Here is a 20984-nt window from a genome sequence, read left to right as displayed (position 1 = left end):
GCTATTGTTGATGTCAGCGTATTTGAGCTTGTGTAGCAGAGGACACTGTGGACCCTGATGTTCTGCCATGCTTTTTAATAAGTAGTGCCTTTGTGCTACCAGAAGGCGAATAGTAAAGATTAGTATCTTTACTAAGATAACTCGGATTATTTGATTGACAAATTAATGGTTAGTCCTTGAGCTATGCTCAGAATTCAGTGTTAATTTTGCTAGTATTTTGAAGTACCATGTTTGCATTGGAGGACCAGACCCAGAAAATTGGGATTCTAGGAAGACAGAAAAAAAACTGCTTCAGTAGCACTAAATAAGAAAAAGGTTAGGCTTTTGTTTGGGTTTGAAATCGCTTTTTTTTCAATACCATATGCTTATCTCTAGCATATGGTGCCTAAGCGGAGATGTCTTGGGGCCTAAAGATAATTGTCCCAACAAAAATAGTATCCACAAATTAATTGCTGTTCCTAACTTCCTTCTCCCATTTGTTTCCAAGTCAGAGTAAGATAGTGCCAAAGTCTGTACTAATGCCACAGGAGTGCAAATAATCGGGAAGGTAAAACAGAGAGCTAAGAAAGCAAGAGGATCTACATTAATTCTGTAAGATCTCATCAGCAAGATAGTAATTGCTACATTCAGCTACAGAAAGCAATGCTGCTCTGCAGTAATGCGTTAACACCTATACAGTGTGACCTATACAGCTGTGACACAACCCAGAAAAGGCTTGGGAACAGCACAGATATTACTAAGGGCATAATACAGAACAGATAATTCTGGCAGGTGAGGTACTTGCAAGCGCAGATAACTTATGCCTGCCTTAGCCCTTTAAAGATCCAGGAGTTTAAAAATGGTAGAAAAAGCTTTTTGTTACTAGGCTCAGGAAACAGGCCTGCAACAACTGAGTAAGAACATGCCGTTTTCCCAGGGACTCCTTTCAAATAGGACTGTACCTGCACACAGTTGTAGGGGGGTACAAAGACATCCCTGGGCTATTCCTAGCTGGGCTGGGGGAGAGCCCTCCGCCGCCGAGCCTGCTCTGCCGCACACGGGGAGCAGCCCGGCTGGCGAGCATCTGAAGAGCACAGATCAGGTTGGGTCTTGCACCCGTATCTGCTGCCACTGCGGATCAGAAAGCTGGTTAACTACAGCGGACGGCAATGGCAGCAAATCCAGGGCAGCCGGGATTCCCGCAATCCCCAAGAAAGCTACATGGTTGAAGCTGCTGAATTCTTGTCTTCCCAAGTGCTGATTCTGCAATAATTGCTTTCAGCTACCCAGTCCTGAAGAATGGAAACGGGGGGGGGCGCAAGAAGGTCTCTGTGCAAAACGATAAACCAAATATATGTAAGGGCGTTACAGTGAGTCAGTCTGCGGTCTTTTTGCGAAAGTATTTTCCTCCTTTTAGATACAGTCCTCACACAAAGAACAAGGTTTAAACAGTTGGGTTGAAAATGATCCTTTTTCAAATGAGTGAGAAAGTCATGTCTGAACCTGACGAGAATCCCATTTACCCACACAGTAGCAGGCAAGCTTTTTATCATAAGTACCATTTGACTTTCCAGGTAAAATGTTTGTTTGCTTTTTCTTTTTACAACTGTAAAGAGTAACATTTCGACAAATATTTGATGGACAGATAGTCCCAACAAGCTTGTATAACTTGCAAAGGTGCCTACTTGTCTACCGTACGATGACGTTAGTGTTGGAGCACCCTGCAGTTCCCATGCACGGAGCACGGTCTAGCCGGACCTCTCACCCGAGGCAGGTGATGGCCGCGTCTCGAGGAGAGCAGAGCTACTCACCTTCCGCCCGGCCTCGTTGTTGTGCAGGTTCATGAGGGTCCTCGCGTTCTGCTTAATCTCCCTGGCATCCACAAACACTTTGGCGAAGCCTATTCCATATCTGATATCAGCGGAGCAGCCTCCCCATTTCCATCCTTCCTCTTTGTGGTACTGTCCTTGTTTCTCTTTGTCACAACCACAGTCACTCAGGTTTCCCTGCGTGCAGGCGGCCGTGATTGCGTGTGCCACTCCAGCGGCAATGATGGCGTATGTGAATGCTGCTTCTCTGCTGCCTGAAATTAAAACAGTGCTGTAAATACGTGATACAACATGGTGCTGTTAGTAAGAAAAAGATATGCAAGTTGCTGCAGTGCAAACATCAGAGGACTATTATTAGCAGTGCTGTAAATCTGCAGGCATAAGCAGGTCTCTACTCTTCTAAGTATTGATTTTTGTGGATGTTCAGATACTCTCTAAAGTGATAGCTTTCCATGAGGTTCTCAGGAATAAGGTATTATTTAGGCAACTTCATATATATGTTTCTAGATGGCATTAGAAGTAGTCAAAGTAAACTATTCCTAAGAAAAGGGAGGGTTGGCAAACGTTCTTGTTTTTAAAAAAGAAAATGGATGGAACTGGGGGTGGAACTGGTAAAACACCCTTTTTCAACTATTTTTTAAAATCAGCTCAGAAATAGGATTCTGTTTACAAATTCTGCACTAAAAGGTATTTTTAGAGGAAAACAACTTCAGTTAGAAATCTTGTTTGAAAAATATTTTAGCTGAATATTTTAGCTGTACTCTTTCAGATTGTAGGCTTCACCAAGTTCTCAACGCCGCTGCTTGTCCAGACTAAAGGCAATAACTTTCATTTTTAATCTCAAAGTTTCTCACAGGATGGAAAAAAGTTTTCTGACCTGTAGTAAGTATCATCACAAAAGCAAGATAAAGGAACAGCGTCACCAGATGTCTATGAGGAAGTGGTAAAGCCAGTGTTATTCTAGGCGGTATGTCATCTAGTCAGATAGTCATCATGTCAGATAGTCATCTATGACAGGCTTCTGTTTGGGGGAGTCACTTTAAATCAACGATTTAGTTTATCTTCTTGAAACTTTCCTAGATTCTAGTGTGTGAAATTCCAAAGTGTGAATCCTAGGTGATCTGTGATGCTTTTGGACCCAGTTCTGCTGAAAGAGGGCCTCTTCAAAACACAAGAAGTTTTGCAGAGGTTGTCCAGGTATATCAAAGAGCCCTTTAAATATTCTTGTTTTCTTCTTTTTATCAAATTAGATTTGGTTTTGGAAATAGTTCAGTTTGCATAGAAAAAATGTAAAATGTTAGAATAAATATATATATACATATAGGAATAAACCTGTTTCAGATCCTGCACTCTTAACTCATAAAATAGTTGCATTTCACTGAATAAGAACTTCATGTTCTGAACGAAGTACCTGCCCCTACTCTTATTTCTCCAGTGACAAAATGTACCTTTGCATCAATAGGATCAGAATCAGGCTCTTAATTAGGAGAGGGCAGATGGGAAGATCTGCTTCCCTTCTTTAAACATCTGCCAGTTCTGGCAGAACTCAACGGCTGGCAATAGTTTATTCTTCATGAAGCAAGCACATTTCTGCTGTTTATTGGATTTCACAAAAAAAAAAATCACTTAGGAAGAAAATCTTACAAGCACTTCATTCTCAACTACATCACTTTCACATACATGATCTAGCTTTCTGTGTGTCAGTAAATGGTTCTTTTAATGAAAAATACTCACTTCCTTATGAGCAAGGAAGTAAAATGGAAAACAAGATGACATCATAAAAATCTGTTAATGGGCAACTGCATGCCCTTTTATTGGCATAGGCAATGTCCCACTGCTACTGCTATGCACTGTGTTTGTAAAGGAACTTGTAGTCAAGAATTAGACTTTCTCAAAGGATTTCTTGTTTTCCTTTATTTAGAAAAAAGAAAATTCTTAAAATGTTCAATTGCTGTGACTATAGATTTTGTAGATGAGCCTTTTCAGGACTAGAGCCTTTTTATGAAAATGTAAATATGGGGAAGAAGTCCTCAGTTTGTGGTTCCCAGTCCACTGTCTATGCACATCAGAGTACCTGATGAAGCCTATGGAGAGCCTCCTGCTCTCTGCACCTATGGAGGCAATACGTAATTGTGGACACAGCCACCACGAGGGCCTGGTGTGGAGAGCCAGGGTTCAGACCTGCCTTCGTTAGTAGCCAACTGCTGTGGATCTCCATACTACAAAGCCCAAAAATGTGCCACTGCCGGAGTGAACTGTGAGACCTGCATTTTGCCACAGCCTCCTGCAGTCAGTGCCACCTTCTGAAGGGAGTGAATGTCCTCAGAAGTAAAAGCAGCAAGAGGAAACCGAAGCAGTAAAGCCAAACTCAGTGAGAAAAGGGAGACAGAACCAGCCACTGATTTCAAGTATATGTGGAGCTGTGCTCTCAGCATTGTGGTGTAGCAGCATGGGAGCCCGCAGGCAGCGGGTGCAAAGGGGGTCTCCTTCCAGGGGGAGCCCAGGAGGACCAGCCAGGGCAACCTTTCCAGTCTTTCCTCCAGTTTATCCTCAGGAACATCCTCACTAGTTTAAGTGCAGCACTATGGAAAGTGCACTGATAAACAGGGAGGGTACAGTAAGAAATCCCAGTTTCTCCCCTCAGGTTGCTTCCTTGAAGGGGCAACGCCTTAGGCCAGATTTCTGTTTCATGAGGCAGTGAGAAGGGGGCAGCCTCAAAAAATGTTTTGAGCTGAAGTATGCATCTGATTCTGGTTTTGCTTTAGATGGATGATTTTTAGTCTAACGCAAGTTGTTTTCAGGAACTAGAATAAAAAAAATTCAAAGATCATTTTCATCTGATACTCATAACATCGTAAAGATGAAGCAGCTCTTTTGCCTCTTCAAGGAACAAAATGCAATACAAAGGGTATGAAATCAGTGCAAGCAGAAGCAGAATCCAGTTGCAAGCTTGCTCTTAAAATCTTTTACACGTGTTAAGTTATTTTATAGATTTGTCCTGTTTGGGGAAAGGCAGCTTTTGAAAACTAAAGGTTAGGACATTACAAGGTAAACAAAGCAAATGTCCAGAGGAATTGATCTGGGTAGGAAGTACCATCAGGAGATGGTTATACAGTACTGACAAAGTGGTGCACGCTTGTTACACCCACATCAAACTAACTAGGTTTTGCATAAATGATTCACTTTTTTAAGCTTCATTACCCTTGTTTAGCCCATAGAAACATCAGCACATAAAGGGTGGTATAGGAACACGTTCTGGGAAGGCATAGCTTATTTTGAGCCTGTTCCATGACAGGGCTTTACATACCAAAATTATGTTAAAGGGTTTTTGTAACCAAACCAGCAATGCTCAAATGGGATAACATGCAAACGTGTTTTCCCACCACTTTTAAGTAATGAATATTACGGCTCCACTTCTTATTTCAGCAGACAGTTGAAATGCCTGGAGGATCTCAGCTGGAAACACTGCTTTAACAAGGTGCACGCAAACAGCTGCTCCCTGCAGGCAACACTTTGTTTCCTCTGAGTTTGTGCTGATGCTCTAGAGCCAGCTGACAAGGGAGGTACTGCTCCACATTAACTCTAATCTCAGCATATATGTAGGTTGAAAGGCACAACCCGGACCCCTAAAGACGAGCAGTTTGGGAAATGACCTCCTATGATTTGTGGAAGCTAGAATGGTGGGGGAGTAATTGCACCCTCCTTTGTTTTCTTTCTTGCTTAGTTTTCAGCCTGTGCGTCTTATGTGCATCTGATAGCCAACTTAGTCCTGAACCTTAACTTCCTTCTGAAGACTTAGTAGTATAAAATTCAGGATCTTAGTCTTAAAAAAAGGTCAGGCTTTCATATCAACATGATACTGCTACTGTTTTGTGTTTGTTTTAAGCTATAGGTGATGGCGACTAGCATCACAAAATGCTTCGTACATGGGAACAGCAATTCTGCTTCAGGAGGACAAAGAAAGTCAGCAAAGCGGGAGATAAGGTGCAAATAAGTATTCTTGCCAGGTAAAGTATTGCCAGGAAAGTATTCTTTCCCTCTTGGGAGGGAAAATATAGGATAACTTGCATAACTGAAAGGCTGTGGAAAAGCCTATACTGCAGTGATTTGTCTTCTCTAGAAGGCTGGAAAGATGAGACAGCAGCTGGAAGAGCAAACTAGTATGTTTTTAGCAGTGAGATCATAAAAGACTTTTTGGAGAAAATTTAAATGGATATACTCATAGGCATGAGGTAACAAAACCATCCCTTGAACAATCTTCCAACCCTTTGGCGTAGAAGCACTGGGATGAGGGGATGAGACCCAGGAATTAAATGTTTCTGCAGTTAATTCCCATTGAATCTATCCTCAAACTGCAACTCAGTTTAAATCCGTGCCTTGGAAAAAATAGAAAATTAAATTTTAAAATGCATATAACAAACAGCTGATCTTTGTGGAGGACTGGTGCAAATCATGATCCCAGGTGCTGGGTCAGTTTAAAAGTTCCTTGTGGAGGTTTTTCCAGGCAGTGACGTGCAAGGGTGCATACCAAGCCATTTGTGATGGTTTAACTGACAGAAGGAAGAACGACGGCTGCCTGAGAAGTACAGGAGCTGCAGAGAAAGGTGGAGAGTTGGTTATACCTGTAAAAAAAAAATGGTGTTTTGCATTTCCCTTGGTATTTGATAGTTGGAAGTGCAACTCATGTACAGGTGCCCCTTCCATAGCACAGAAACTGTCTGCTGGACGCACGGTGAACCCTGCCGCAGTTCCCCGGGTTTGTGCAGACAGCTCTGTCCCCTTGCAGCCATAAGCGATATTCTGACTTGCGTTGTCAGAGTAGTGCCAGAAACTGCTCAACAACAAAACCAAAACTGGTGAGATTCTCATAGTCTAAACTGCCAGTGGATGGTCTGGATCTTCCTCTCATCCGTATAGTCAGTCTGGCAAAAGTTGCTGAAAACCTCGAGAAAGCGAGGGGGAAACAAATCCCCAAACCGGTGAGTCCGTGAGAAAGCCGCCCTTCCAGCTGCCAAGGGACGGGGTCTTCTCACTGGGTCTGGAACAAGCAAAGGCTAAATCCGCACCAGATGTGAACTCCCAGCGCTAGAAACGTCGGAAAAGGCTCCGAGTCCCAGCAGGGTCCCTCTGGTCGCTTACGGGGCCGGCGGTCGGAGAGGGCTCTCTCGGCCCGGCAGCGTTCACAGGGGGAATCGCGGCGCCAGGCTGGCGGATGGGCTGGGCTGGCGGCGGCGAGAAGGATGGGGGAGCGCGCCGGTGCCCACGCCTGACCCGCAGCGCCTGGCCTCGGCCACGGCATGTGGGCGCAGGCGTCCGCGCGGCGGCAGCGCCTCCTCCCTCCGGGCCGGGGGCTGCGCTCGGCCGAAGCGAGCGCTCCGGTGCTGTAGGAACCCGGCAATGCGTCGGGCACGAATATCTCCCTGCTCTTCCTACGTCTTCCGGACGTGAACGATGCGTGCGTCGTGCCTGCTGCCGAGGAACCGCCGCTGCCCGCCGCGGCAGCGCCTGCGGGCCGGTTTGCTTTGATGGAGGAGGGCTCGGCATCCCTGCCTCCCCGCATCTCCCCCGCTCCCCGTTAGGCTGCCGGTAGGCCTCCAAAGCACTGGACTCCTGTCCTGAGCCCCTCCTCTGGGGAGCACATGACAATCCCAAGCGGTCTTTGACCATGTCTCTGAGACCTGCACAGGCAGCAGCCGCCGCGGGGTCTCAGGTGCCCGTAAGGGGAAGCGCCAAGATCATCCCGAGTGAGCGAGCGCATGAACGTCACCAGCCCGGGGGGCTCGCCGGCCGCGGGGCGCGCTGCGAGCCGCTCTCGCGTGCCTCCGAGCGCTAATCCTGCAAGCAGCCACGTGTGCATCTCTGCTCTTGTGCATAAGTGTTTGCAGGACCGGGCTTTGGCTAATCAGCAAGAGATCTGCTGCAGAGAGAGGGCCTCATTCTGGCGCTAATTTGGGCCGTTTAACCCTTTAAGTTAAATCATCAGATGTGAGCAGTTTGTGAAAAGCTTCTCTCACATAGGTTAAAAACTTGGAGAACTTAGTTTAAAAAATAAGCAAAATGACCTGGTGTTAGCTGGGAAACAAGGCCTACGCCTGCAAGACACGGAGCGGATCTGACTTGCAGGAAGTCAGTAAGTGCTCAGCAGTTCAGGACCTCGCAGTATCTAAGTATGTTTCTAAATAGCTTGGCCCACCATATCAGTCCCCCTCATAAATTGACTAATCTGGGAAATAAAAAAGACAAATTTCTATTTATCTCACTGGAAAACATAGGTTGTATTTTCTGCTATGTAAAGCCAAAGGGTCAGAGAGGGAGTTACCTGTAGTGACATGAACTGAAATATATGTTGATTGTGAAAATATAAAGATGGAAAATACAACGTACCTTGCCAATTATGTGCCATAGCTAACATTACTTCACATCTCTCTATAGAGGTTATAATTCACAGCTAGTAAAAATGAAGAAGCGAACTCATCCTCTGCCTACTTTGGGATCTGCCTCCTCCTTTTTCTTGGTAGACTATGTTTGGTCTTGGAGGTTTTTTTGGTTTTATCTTTCTTTAATCTAGCATGTGCGTTTAATAAAATAGTAGCTTAAAAAATCATTTAAGTATCCACCTCCTCTTTTTCCCCCCTCCTGTAATGGCTCCAAGTGTTGAGAGATTGGGTGCCCTTAAAATATTGTACTGACTTGAAATGAAAATGACAGTTCCCTGGTAGTATGTGCTTTTAAAACAGTAGTACCAACAATTTAAATAAGCAGCTGCTCTAAAAGACATTTGAGCCTTTGGGGGGTTTAGTCACTGCCCACTTTATCAAGCCAAGTTTGTCTCATCAACACACGAAATGAAATTCTTGGAGAGGAAGCAGCCCAGATATAGTGACTATTTTTGAAAATATCCCTTTTTAAGCTTCTGAAATAACGACTTAAGGCATGTGCATTGCAAAAATCACAGCCAGGATTTGGAGCTCGGAAGACAGAGTTTCCCCCTTTCAGGCAGCTTTGATCCCTCCACACCACAGCATTATTTTAGAAAACGCCATGTACTGACCCTGCAATAGGAGATACCTATTTTACCTTTCTAATGAAATGTAATCTTTTTGTTTCTCTGAAACATGTACTCACAAGACACATCTGAAGGCAGGTATGAAAACCTTCTGATGGGAATTCCAGCTACAGTGACCTTGGGGCAATGTTTTATCTTACTGTGACAGTCCCTGCTTAGAAAGATTGACTTCTTAGCATAAAGCAGCAGGCTGGTCTGGGGTGTTCAGGCCATATGTCAGCCTGGCCTCTGGTTTGCCCGCAAATAACTGTTCCTGTGCAAGATACTAACATTAAAATGAGCAGTAAAAATGGGCTGAAAACCTAGCACAAAAATGCAAATCCTGACCCTACCTGAGCAGATAGCAAGACTCCTGTTAATTACAACAATACTTCTTCTCTGTATATCTCCAGGGTTTCGTAACACCACTGGTTCAGAAAATAGAGTATTTATCAATCATTCTTCTAAATACTGACAGCACTAAATAGTGCAGCAACGCTTAGAACCCCATTTTCCCAAGGACGCGTGCAGATAATCTTCCATGCAATAGAAAAACAGCAGGCATTTTAACGTGGATCTAGCTGTGCTTGCTTCCTTGGTGTGTTATTCTGTAATTCAAAGAATCAGACTGGTTAAAACCTGACCAAGAGACTACACCAGTGTTTAATAGCACAGCTCCCTAGAAGATGATTGAAGATGGAGCCCTTTCTGAGCACATCTGTCCTGGGGTGTTTTTGAAAGGCTTTGTCTGTATAGCAGTGGCAAAGTGAAGTTTTATTGTATTATTTTTCTTTTAACTCAACCAGACCAGACCAGACCAAATCAGACAAGCTACGGGAGAATGAGCTAGATTTTGTTCCCTTTTGCGTGCTAGCAAAAGAGATGGCGCCTAACTGACAGTAACTGAGCAAGCTAGTTATATTTTGGTGTGTAGGATGCTTGTCATTTGTTTCAATGCGTGAGAATGGAAATGTCCACTCCTCTCTTACGCTAAGTCACAAAAAAAAAAAAGCTTTTTAAGGTATGAAAAGTAAATCACTGCTAAATTTGGTCCAGTGAGCAGTGTACAGCTAATAGTCTATTGTATAATCCAAAGCTAAGAGCCTCTTGTGTTTTAACCTATACATCTGGATGCATCTGGAACAATCCCTGAGTCAAAGGCATTGTGCACAATGTAAATAGGTGCTGAGTGAGCCCGCTACCCTCAAAAGTGCTTAGACCAGTTTGTTCGTGTGGATTCTCCCTTTGATTTCAGCTTCACTACTTGCTTGAGTAATGTAAGATGGGTGAAGCTACCAGGGGGATTGCACTGGAAAGCTTTTCAGTGTAAAAGAAAGCAGGCAATTGATGGATTGTAGGAAGACCAGGATGAAACGTGATTGAAACCAGTTTTGCTGTAATGGTCTTCAGGGACTACCACATCTTCACAGACTTCAGTTGGTTCCCTTTACCCAGTTGCAGGCAGGGCCCATGACTGGCCTTTGCAAGGTTGTGCTGCCTTTCTTCTCATAGAGCTGCACTGAAGCTAATTTCCACCTTGATGTGCCACTTTGTAGAGGTGCAATCAAATGGTTTGTAGTATTTTTACTTGTGAATTTTTGCTATGAGTTGTGTTTTAATAGTGGCATTGCTGCTCCGTTATGACCAAAGGACAGAGCTTTGTATTTTTGCCCTGTGATGCCAAGCAGATGCTGTCCTCTAGATGCCGTGAAATGCACGCATATCCTAAAGCAATTACTTGAGATAATTATTCCCTGCTTGTGCCTTGGCTTGTGATTATCACAAAGCGCAAAGTTATGCTGACTACCAGTTCACCGAGTTACACGCTCCAGAGCGGGCTACGAAGGCGCCTGACGACAAGCCTTCACCACAACACTTGCTCTTTCCCTGATCCCTCAGAGCCCAAATCTGATTTGCAGATTCTATCAGAAGCATCCCTGGTTGCTCAACTGTTTAGACTTCCATCACATTTCACCTGAACAGATGTGGGCATCCTACTATAAAACCTTATTTTTTATAGTGGCTGTCTTCAGGAACAGAAGTGCCGACCACTTTAGCAAATACATTTGTTTTCAAAAACACCCATAATTGCATTGTTGTATCATCTCCATGGTTATTTTAAAAATTCTCTTTGTGACTTTACATTATTAATGAGGTGTCTATAGAGTTGTCTAGAAAAAAAATTGTTGTGTTAATCCTGATTGTGGCTTTTTCATTTCTTCTTGTGATTGGACTAAGTCCTCAGCTGGAGTAAACTGATGTCATTTGTACTCTGTTATTTCTCTTCATGTTATTGGCGCTATTGTCACCAGCTGTCATGATAAGATATCCACAGTGTGTCAGTAGGGAAGAATCTCTCTTTTGAAGGACAAACTAGATAAAATGACACAAGAAATGGAGTACATACGCTGTGGACTGCTTGGAAGCTTGCTATGAATCTGGAAACTCAGTCTGTGGTCACAAATATGCCATATGAAGCATGAACAAATTTAAATGGTTGCTAACTGTAACTCTACAAGTAAAGTATCACTGGGAAACAGGCTAAATGTGATTTTTTTTAAATATGCATACACACGTGCAACAGATAAGAACAGGAAATTTTGGTACGACGTTCTCCTTCTATAAACTTCGAAGAGCTTTACCAAGGCTAGTATCCCTGTTGTCATTTTAAAAATGGGAAAAGGGAAATGCAGAGGAGGAGAGGAGGGTGCCAGGGTGGCTCAGCCAAACAACAGCAGAGCTACTGGGAGAGCTTAGGCCTCCTGAACCACACGGCAGTGCCCGCAGGAGAACGCGAATAATTTGGGTGCATGTGCATAACATTCGTAAAATAGATTACCCAGTAAAGGTGGAAGCAACTAAACCTTGTTTTGAGGAGATTTAACTTGGTGTGGCACCAAAATCACTGGCTGGGAAATAGTTCACCAGAATACGTAGTATACAAGGTAACCTATCTGTATGGACTAACGCACCCAAACCCTAGTCGAATAAGAGTTATTAAACACATCCTCGCAGACTGGCGTTGGACTTTCCATGCGGCCCTCACTTCCCAGCGCAGTGGTGAGGCGAGCTGCGTTGCTGTCGTCCGGGAGTCACCGCCTCAGCACAGCGCGAGTCCCTCCGAGCCGCTCCAAAGCCGGGCTGCGGCCGTCTCGCAGGCACAGCGGAACGAGGTCGCGTGGCCTAATGACCGCATTGCCAGTGGCAAGACAACGGTGCCCTGTGTACTGCCAAGGTAATAACTTCAGACATGCAACTGGCGGAGAAATATAATCGTCCTTGAGCACTATAAAAGGGACTAATGTATTAGTTACTGTTTGAATGCCGATTTGTAATATACATTGTGCCAAAGGACTGAGAATCTGGAGCTGCTGCTAGTAATTAAAAAAGATATAAGGGTATAATATTTTTGCCCTAATATTAACCTGGATTGTTTTTTTGTGCGTTAACAAACCTCAGATACATCCTGCAGGCTATATGGTTCTTCATGTCACACGTTTTACCTCTCTCTCCTTCCTATTTAGTGTAAGGCACGCAGGACTTTTACCTCTTATCTCCTCTTAGTTGTGGGCACCAACTTGGCCATCTGGCTTTACGGCACATAGGTTTTACCCTTTTTAACTAGAGTGAAATATTAGCTTGTATTTCTGTGAACGGTAACCTAGAGCACACTCCTTACAGAGATCTTAGGGACAAAGAGAGAAATCTAGGAAATGGATGCTTTTCCCTTATCTCTGTAGAAAGCTGAGCTGTCTCAGATGTTCAAGGTTTCTATACATGCTAACAGACAAGAAGCAGAAGAACAGGGGGACAACTGAACGGGAGTGGTTATATTATAATATTTCATGGGGTTTGAGTTTCCTACTATTTTTACTTGTGCAACACGACATTCTCCTTGCATGTCGAATTCACCATTGCAGATCTCAACCTCTGAGTGATTGTTTTGGTCAAAGTTCATTTTTAAATGTAAATGCATAAGTGACTTGAAGTTTTTGCTTATTCTTTAAAGGATTTTTATTAATCTGGATGATATTCAACGCTTGCTTGGGCTCTGAAACCAGCGATGAATTTGCCCTATCCAGCTAAGCATCATAATGGATAGACAGAATGTATTAAGAGTTATCACCTCAAAGACAGATCAAAGTCTACTTCCTTTAATATTGACTTTCTTTAAAAGGACCTAAATATAACCCACTAGCTAAATAATTCAATTTTGGGGGGGGGTAGAGGAGCTGAGTGCATGTTTATGCAACAGACCACAGTAACTCTGCAGTTTTATGATTTGCTGGAGGAGAAGAAATCCTTCTCACATTTTCTGCTTAAGGAAATGTTACTCTTAGACTAAATGAGCCCAAATCTGTCAGCCATCCAAATGGACTCTTCAGTGACTAAGTGGCAAACACTTGCATGGGTCACCGACAGGGACAGCTCAGCTCAGGGAACAGAAGCAATGAGCTAATCCTAGTACATGATCCATTTTCAGATGTGCTCCACAAAGCTCTGCAGATTGATTTTTGCACACCTTACTTGACTCACTGTGTATGGTCATAGGAGGTGTTGATAGACCCGTAATTCACGCTGGGCTTTAAAATTTACTTTTCTGTTCTCTTTTTATTCTTTCCTTAAGTATCTCTACACATTGGAAAATACACGTATCTACATGCACACATATGTAAAAATATATGTGAACATCTATGTTCAGCGCATCAGCCTGAGAGTGCTGGGCATCACCAGGGCTGCCACCTTCCCCCGCTGGAGACTGCGCCCCCAAGGGCCGTTTAAAGACATGGGTCTCTACCTGTCTTTTAAAATGCTCCAAGGGGAGCGTTCTCAGTGAATGCAAGGAAAGTGGTACTAAGTCTCTATCCTGCCATTTGTCCCCATACGACTAAATGACGCCTGGAGCCAGGCCAGGCCAGAGGGTTTCCCAAAAGGCTGGACACAGCTGCTGTACAGCTACTCATGGCTCTTCTAGCTTTTGTTCTTATTCAGTGCTTTAGTTCTCAAAAACATCCATGATTTCTATCATGCTATCACTGTTTGACTGGCTTTCCGGATTTTTACATCTAAATTTTAGATGTAAAGGCAGAGAGACCGCAAGGCCAGAAACCACCCGTCCCACCTTCTGCTCCCGGACGTGGATTGCCATCCTGTGAGTGATCAGCTTGCAATTATGACTCGAAAAGTGACTGTGCCTGTGTCTGGAAAACACTGGTCTCTTCCTAACGCTTTGCATTTCAAGTACCGTCCGATCAGCAAACATGAGTAAGCCCCGCTGCTGTGCGTTCTGCGCTACAGGGGTATGACAGCTCTAACCTCAGCTCTGTTTCCTCAGATACTTGTGTTTATTGTGATTAATGCTATTTTAGTTAAGAATGTTGATATATTTGTACTGTAGCAATAACTGAAAAAATGGAAACTGGAAATGGGCTCTTCTGACTGTTGATTAGAATAGTCCATTTGTAAATGCCCTGACATCTCAAACTGGAAAGTACCTATCCTCACTGGTGATAGAGAGGTCACTAGAAATGATTACTGTAGAATAACTACTTAATGCGGTAGAAATCTTGTATAATGAGGCTAATTCCTCGACCCAAAGACATTAGTCCTGAAGGGTGGAAACACCAAGGCAGTATCACTTGTGAGATTTCTCTGCCCCAGGATTGTATTTCTACCTCTGCTCCGCGTTCTGCCTCTGACCACTGCCTTTAACGAGAACCAAACACCTTTCGCTCATCCTTACGTAGGTGAATAAGGCTGTTGTCCTATGCACACAGATGAAAAATCTTTTGCAAAGGATTTGTGAGAACAAGACAGTGAAATACTGTAGAGGAAGCTAAAGCATTGTGAAAGTGCTTTCCTGAACTACAGCGAGGGCCAAGGTAGACGTCTTACTAGGAAGAACTACAGGTGTCCCGCGTGTCAGTGTGACAGCCCCAGCGTCCAGGTGAAAACGTGCTCAAGGGGACGGTCCTGCCCTGGCTGGCGCACGCCGCGTGCGCTCCCTGCTCTTTCCCAGCTCCAGCACCCGTCTCCCGTGACGGCTGCTGATCCCACAAGGCCTGTCTGACACCCCTTCCGCGGCCGTCGGGCGGGAGCCGGTCAGTAGCTAGCAGAGAGGTAACGTACCCACTTTCAGCTCTTTCCCGAAGACCGTCCTCTCTCCCAGGGCCGAGCAGTTCCAGCGCCCGTTGCGGAACTGGAACTGGCACTCGTTGATGCCCATCTGGGACCCTTCCCCGATGACGATAATAGCGTCGGGCCTGCTCTGGCAGATCGCCCGCTGCCGGGGGGCGAGACCCGGGATCTTGTTACAGATGATGCTGGCTCCCAGGGCCACCACAGAGGAAAAACCCCTGCAACGACAAGAGTCCGGCGGTGGCTGGGGGGCGGCACGTCCCGGAGCCAGCCACCGGGGTGGGCACGGCACCCCACCACCTTCCCCTCGCGCCCGCACGGCCCCGCTCCCGCGCTGCGGGGCCCGGCTTTGGCAGGTGCCCCTGGAAAACACCCGCCTCCCCCCGCTCCGCCGTCGTTTCTCTCCTTCCCTCTCTCTCTCTCTCTCCATAAATAAAACAGAGATAAGGAGCACGTGGGCTCCTGCCAAAACGGGACTCGACTTCCTCATTCGTAAATTAAAGCACATGCAAGCGCGGTGCGTGCCTGGGCCACGCACAGCCAAGGGGCTGGGAGGGTGTTCAGCTCGTGCGCGGACCGGTGGCGGGGAAGGGGCAGGTGGGCAGGGGGATCCCCCGCGCCCCGCCGCGGGCTGTGCCCGCTCCCGCCCGCACCTGGGCGCGGAGCGGCCCCTGCCCAAGCGCGGCCGGGGCCGGGGGCGGCTCCGGGCCCGCTCCGCACCCCGCCGCCGCCGGGGCCGCTCCGGCCGTCGCGGCTCCGCCGGGCATCGCCGGCGCTGCCGCCTTCCCCACTGGCGGCTGCGCCCCCCGGGGCCGCTTACGGACATGGGGGCTCTACCTGTCTGCTAAAAAATGATATTCGGGATCGCCACCGTCATTTTCGCAGACTTCCCGAGTTAAATAGTAACAGGTCTGGACAGGTTAGGCAGACAGCAAGAGAGGGAGCAATTGTTATAAAAGCGAGGGGAAGGAAAAAAAAAAAAAGTTACTTACCCGATCTTGATATACACAATCCCTAGGCTCAGGAAGATGTGGAAAATCCAGCGCCTTGTTTTCCTGTTCATATTCCTTGTTTGCTGTGTCTCAGATCAGCATGGAAACGATGCCCGCGGGGCGGGCGCGGGCGCGGGCGGGCGGCGCCGCTCAGGGCAGAGGCGGCAGCGGCCGCGGCGGTGCGAGCGGCCCGGGGCCGGCGGGCTGCGCTCCCAGAGCCCCGCCGGCGCTCACCATGGCCCTGCGCCGGGGCTCTCCCGCAGCGGCTCCCCGCCTCTCCCTGCCCCTCTCGCTCGCCTTCCCCCGGCCCCGGATCTGTATGCCGGTCACACGCCGCGCTCCGGTGCTGGCAGCGTCCGGGCTGCGGGGTCCTCGGGGAGCCGGCGGCTGCGGGCGCTCCCCCGGGTTCAACCTTAACTCTCTCCCTCTCCCTCTCCCTCTCCCTCTCTTTTTTTTTTTTTTTTTTTGCCTCTCTTTCTCTCTTCTTCAGCTACTTGGGCGTGTTCTCCAAAGGAGGGAGTTGTCCAGCCGGGGGGGAAGAAAGGCGGGGGCGCTGGGAAGAAGGGTAGCAAGAAATCGCAGAGAGATCACCTGCCTGCGGGGAGGCTGCCCGCGCTCCGGCCCCCCGCGGGCCGGGCAGGCGGCGCGGCTCGACGGGGCGGCCAGGCAGCGCCCCGGCCGCGGCGTGGCCGCGGGGTGTCCCTGCGGGCGCCCCCGGGGCCCGGCGTGCGCCCTGCTCGCCCCGGGGCGCCGGGCGGCATGGGGCCGCGCCCGCCCCGCCTCGCCTGGCCCGGCCCGGCCCGGCCCGGGGCTCCCTGCCCGTCCGGCGCCCGGCGCTGAACTTTCACTCCGGCGGAGTCGCCCTCTTTGCCGGGGCCGCTCCGCACCTCGGGCTGGTTTTATGCGTTTGCCCCAGCCCCGACGCTCCTCCCCTCTCTCTGCCTCCCCGCATTTAACGTGCTTTTTCGCTCCCTCTCGAATTCCGAGTCGCGATTAACAAATTAGCGCGGACAGGGTCCCCCCTTGCCCTGCCCTGCCCTCCGCTGCCCTCCGCTGCCCTCCGCTGCCCTCCGCGGCGCGCAGCATCCTGGCGGCCCCGGCGCGGCCGCGGCCGGCGCGCACAGCGCTTTGTCCGGCCCCGCCGGGCCAAGTCCTCGGCTCGGGACAATTTAGATGGTATCTGCCGGTATTCAAGGCAGGCGAGTCTAGCGGAGAGCCGCCGAGGAAGAAAAAGCCCATTGTTGCCTGAATGCTCCGTCTAGCTACCTGGATTGCCTTTCCCACTTATTTTTGATCGATTCTGTTAATGACAGAGATAGAGACGTCCAGGCGCTGGCCCGGCCGCAGCCCGGGGTCCTGCCGGGGTCTCTGTGGCTCCGCTCAGGTGTCTTTGGGACCCGACCGCGCCGCGGTCCCCCCCCCCCCCCCCAGGAAAACCCGTGCAGCGCCGCGGCCGGGGCGCTCCCGCAGGAGCCCTCTGCTCCGCGTTGAGGAAATTTTAGGCGGATATGGTGACTATTTTATTATCCACTTAAAACATTTCAAACAGGGAGGTTACCTAAAATGATAACGGGGGTGTGGTGCTGGAATTGTTCTGCTGATAGTGTTTTTCTGAAAACAAAACAAAATAAAGCAAAACAAAAAAAATTTAAAAACCCCAATGAAAGGATTTGTACTAGAAAGTTGGTTTGAAATAAGGCGTGCGGTTCAGGCAGCGCAGGGAGCGCGGAGGCGGGCTGCGAGCACGGCCCCCCCCCGGGGTCCGCGTCCAAGGCGGGGGGGCGATGGGGTCCCGCTGCGGACCGGGGGGGCCGGGGGGGGGCAGCCGGCGCTTCCTCTCCCTCTGCCGCTCTCATTCCCTCTCCCGCTCTTTTCCCCTTTTTCCTCCTTTTTCTCCCCCCCGCACCCAAGGTGGTTTCACATCCCCTTTCCCCCGGCCGCCCCGCCGCGCACCGAGCCGGCCTTGGCAGCGGCGGCCGAGCCGCGGGTGCCGGCCGGCGCCGCCCGCGGAAAACAACATAACATACTGGCGGGGGGGGAGCGGGAGTGGGAAAAAACACTAAGAAAGAGAAGCGGAGCGCGGCCGCGGGCAGGTGCGGGCGGGCGCGGAGCCGCCGCCGCCGCAAACTCTTTGCCACGGCGCCACCTCGCGGGCGCCGCGCGGCGCAGCAGGGGCCTCCGCGGCCGCGCCGCCCCTGCGCTGCCCCCCCGCGCTGCCCCCGCGATGCCTCCGCGCTGCCGCCCCGCGCTGCCGCTCTGCGCTGCCGCTCCGCGCTGCCCCCCCGCGCTGCCGCCCCGCGCTGCCCCCGCGCTGCCGCCCCGCGCTGCCGCCCCGCGCTGCCGCCCCGCGCTGCCCCCCCGCGCTGGCCCCGCGCTGCCCCCGCGGCCGCGGCGGGAGCGGCGCTCTCCGCCCTCCCAGCGCGCAGGGCCGCAGGGCCCGTACCTAGTGCGAGAAGGCGGCCGGTGGGCCAGCGCGCTGCTGGTCTCAGGTGACCGGTGCGCATAAGGTGACAAGGTGCCCTACATTAAGGAGAAGTAACTTCAAGGTTTAGGGCATGTCCTCTTCGGGCGGGAGGGAGCCCCCCCCCCCCGACAACGAAAGCACCACTAAGAGACAGGCCCCAAGGCATTATTCCAAACTGCATCCGTCTGTCCTCTCCTTGGGTCGGCGAGGAGCACAGGGCGCGGGTGCTAAGGGGGAGCCTAGCGCCGGCTCTCGATATCGTGCTGGGACAGGCACCCCGCGCTGCGCCCCGGCGCAGGCAGCCCTGGCGCAGGCACGTCGGGCAGCGGTGCCAACAGGTGTGTAACCAACCTGATTTCTTCGGAGGCCGTGGTGTCCCACCCACCGCGCACGCTTCTGCAGCAGACAGGTAATCGGGTGCTCGCGAGGCCTTGCGCCGCGCGTTGGGCCGGTGGCGTGGGCAGCCGCAGGGCAACAACCGGCATTATGCTGGGTCGGTAGGGACACGTCGCTGCGCTCTGTGCGCGTCCCGCTCGCCCCCTCGCACATCAGGCAGAAGTTGTCGCTCTGGCCAGGCACCAAAGCTTGCGTTTTGCCTGTGCAGATTTGGGAATGGGGGGGGGGGGGGGTCTTCACTTTTGCTCTGCACACAGCCTAGTACAATGACATCCCGATCCACCACTGGGGCTCCTCGGCGCTAGGACAGTGCCAAAGACTGACAAAAACCCCCGCAGGTGAGCAACAGAGCTGCTGCTGAAGAGGAATCAGTGACACCCAGTGGAGGTGGAAGTTTTTTGTTTCTTCCAGTGCCGCTGGTCACACCACTGTTCAGCAGCCCTTGAACAGAAACGGGCTCGAGCAGCGTGCCCCCAGTGCCAGGAGTGTCATCCTGAAACAAAGCCTGCTTTCCAAAGAGCAAATCGACCCCCAAAGTGAACTTCTGAGAGCTAGAAGAACCGGGAGGTCATTTGCATTCACTTCAGCGCTTCAGTCCCTCTTCCCCGCTATGGTGACCTGACAAGCGAAGTCCAGGGGCTCCCTAGGCTTCATTTTTGCTTTTTCTGTATTTCTGATGCTGAAGGTAGAAACAGTTGTTTTGTCTGACTTATCTCTGCAGGTTGGTGCTTAACGCAGCACGGGGGATGGGATAGGTCAAGGCTAAGCAAACCGGCGTCTTACAGCTCTGCAAGAGCAGAAAGTGGTAAAAGCTCCTCAGAAAATGAAGACAATTTACTGAACTAACCAGTGACTTTCCCTTACCCTGTCTGCTCCTAAAATATTTGTGCCTTAGCTGTGTGTGTGCGCACGCACGGGTAAGGCAGATATAAAATAACACTCCTGTGCAGATTGCAGAAGGGTAGGGTATTGCCTCTGGAAATAAAAATGGGCTAGAAAGCATGCTCCCAGAGCGCTCAATTCATAGGAAGGTGTCTGCAGGTAAAAATCCTAACTCTTCCATATTTTCTAACAGCACCGTTCAGACTCTCACTGAATCTAGACACCCAGAACCAGCCTGCCTCTTCCTTAATGTAAGGAAGCAGAAATCAATATTTTTGCTTAGGTACAATAATGCCGCAACTTTTGCCATTTGGACTGAATACAGACTTGCCTCTGTGTTTAGAAGCCAAGCTAATAAGGCTGTAAGGTCCTGTGGCGGTCATTTAGAAACAGGCACTTCCCTTGTGCTAGGTATCCTCCTTTGGCAGTGCACGGCTGTTATCCAGCGCTTGGAAGGGTTCTGCAGCCTCCGCGCAGGATCGCCCCAGACCGTCTGTGCTGGTCCGTGGAGGGTAGCTGCCGGCGTCACCGGCGAGCGTCAGACCCCTTCACACGCGTTTATTGGGCTCCGCGGCGTGGGAGTGCAGCGAGCTCAGGGCACCCGGCAGGGCCGGACTCGCTCCGCATGGCGGGAATCCCTCCCTGTGCGCGGCCAGCTGTGTTTTGCCCAGCGATCGGGCAGCGCGGCCGGGCAAAGTCACTGCTGTTGGTCCACGTGGCGTGGCGGAGAGCCAGAGGGAGCCGGCGGGCTGCTTGCGAAAGCCGAGGCGCGCCGAGGGATGCGGGAGGTCAGGCCGAGCGGATGGTCTCCGCAGGCCTGAAATTCCGAATCCTGAACACGAGTCCTGAGTGTATATCCTAGAAGAGAGTAGTTACCCCACCTCAGCGCCCAACACACAGACAGGCAGCTGCTGTCTTTCGCATATAGCAGCAGAGGGGAAACTTAGAGAGATGGTTTCATCCGAGGCCATGGTAGAGGTAGGGTTGGAGCGTCAACGCTCCCGACCTAGCCCGCACCGAGCAGGCGCTCGCCCGTCGCTCCTGAGATGCTCCCTGGTCTGAGGAAACACATACACTCAAGCAGAGGGAGTAGCTTTATTCCAGATACGATCTGTTCACTCTCACCTTTTACTACCCGTTTCTTTATTTAGCAGCAGCAATGTTCTTCTGAACAAAGACTGGGCCCAAGTTACACCCTGGAGCCATTCATCACTTGCGGCCACAATGCTGTGTCTATTGTTAATTGTTTGTCAGGGTTG

At 49.7% G+C, this 20984-nt stretch overlaps 1 protein-coding gene across 1 annotated transcript in view; it reads right to left on the bottom strand.

Annotated features, from left to right (window-relative positions):
- Window positions 1-16170, bottom strand: part of WNT7A (Wnt family member 7A) — a 39532-nt gene extending 23362 nt beyond the window's left edge. Inside the window, exons 1-3 of the mRNA XM_009688171.2 lie at window positions 15984-16170; window positions 14983-15209; window positions 1791-2062 (exon numbers count right to left, since the gene is read on the bottom strand). Of these exons, the coding sequence (XP_009686466.1) occupies window positions 1791-2062; window positions 14983-15209; window positions 15984-16054 (570 nt within the window). The 5' untranslated portion in view covers window positions 16055-16170. The remainder of the gene's footprint in view (window positions 1-1790; window positions 2063-14982; window positions 15210-15983) is intronic.
- Between the last annotated feature and the right edge of the window lie 4814 nt (window positions 16171-20984).

This window comes from Struthio camelus, chromosome 14, assembly GCF_040807025.1.
Source record: "Struthio camelus isolate bStrCam1 chromosome 14, bStrCam1.hap1, whole genome shotgun sequence".
Classification (NCBI taxonomy): Eukaryota; Metazoa; Chordata; class Aves; order Struthioniformes; family Struthionidae; genus Struthio; species Struthio camelus.
The sequence above is the reverse complement of the archived record's forward strand: the minus strand, read 5'-3'. Positions and strand labels throughout refer to the sequence as shown.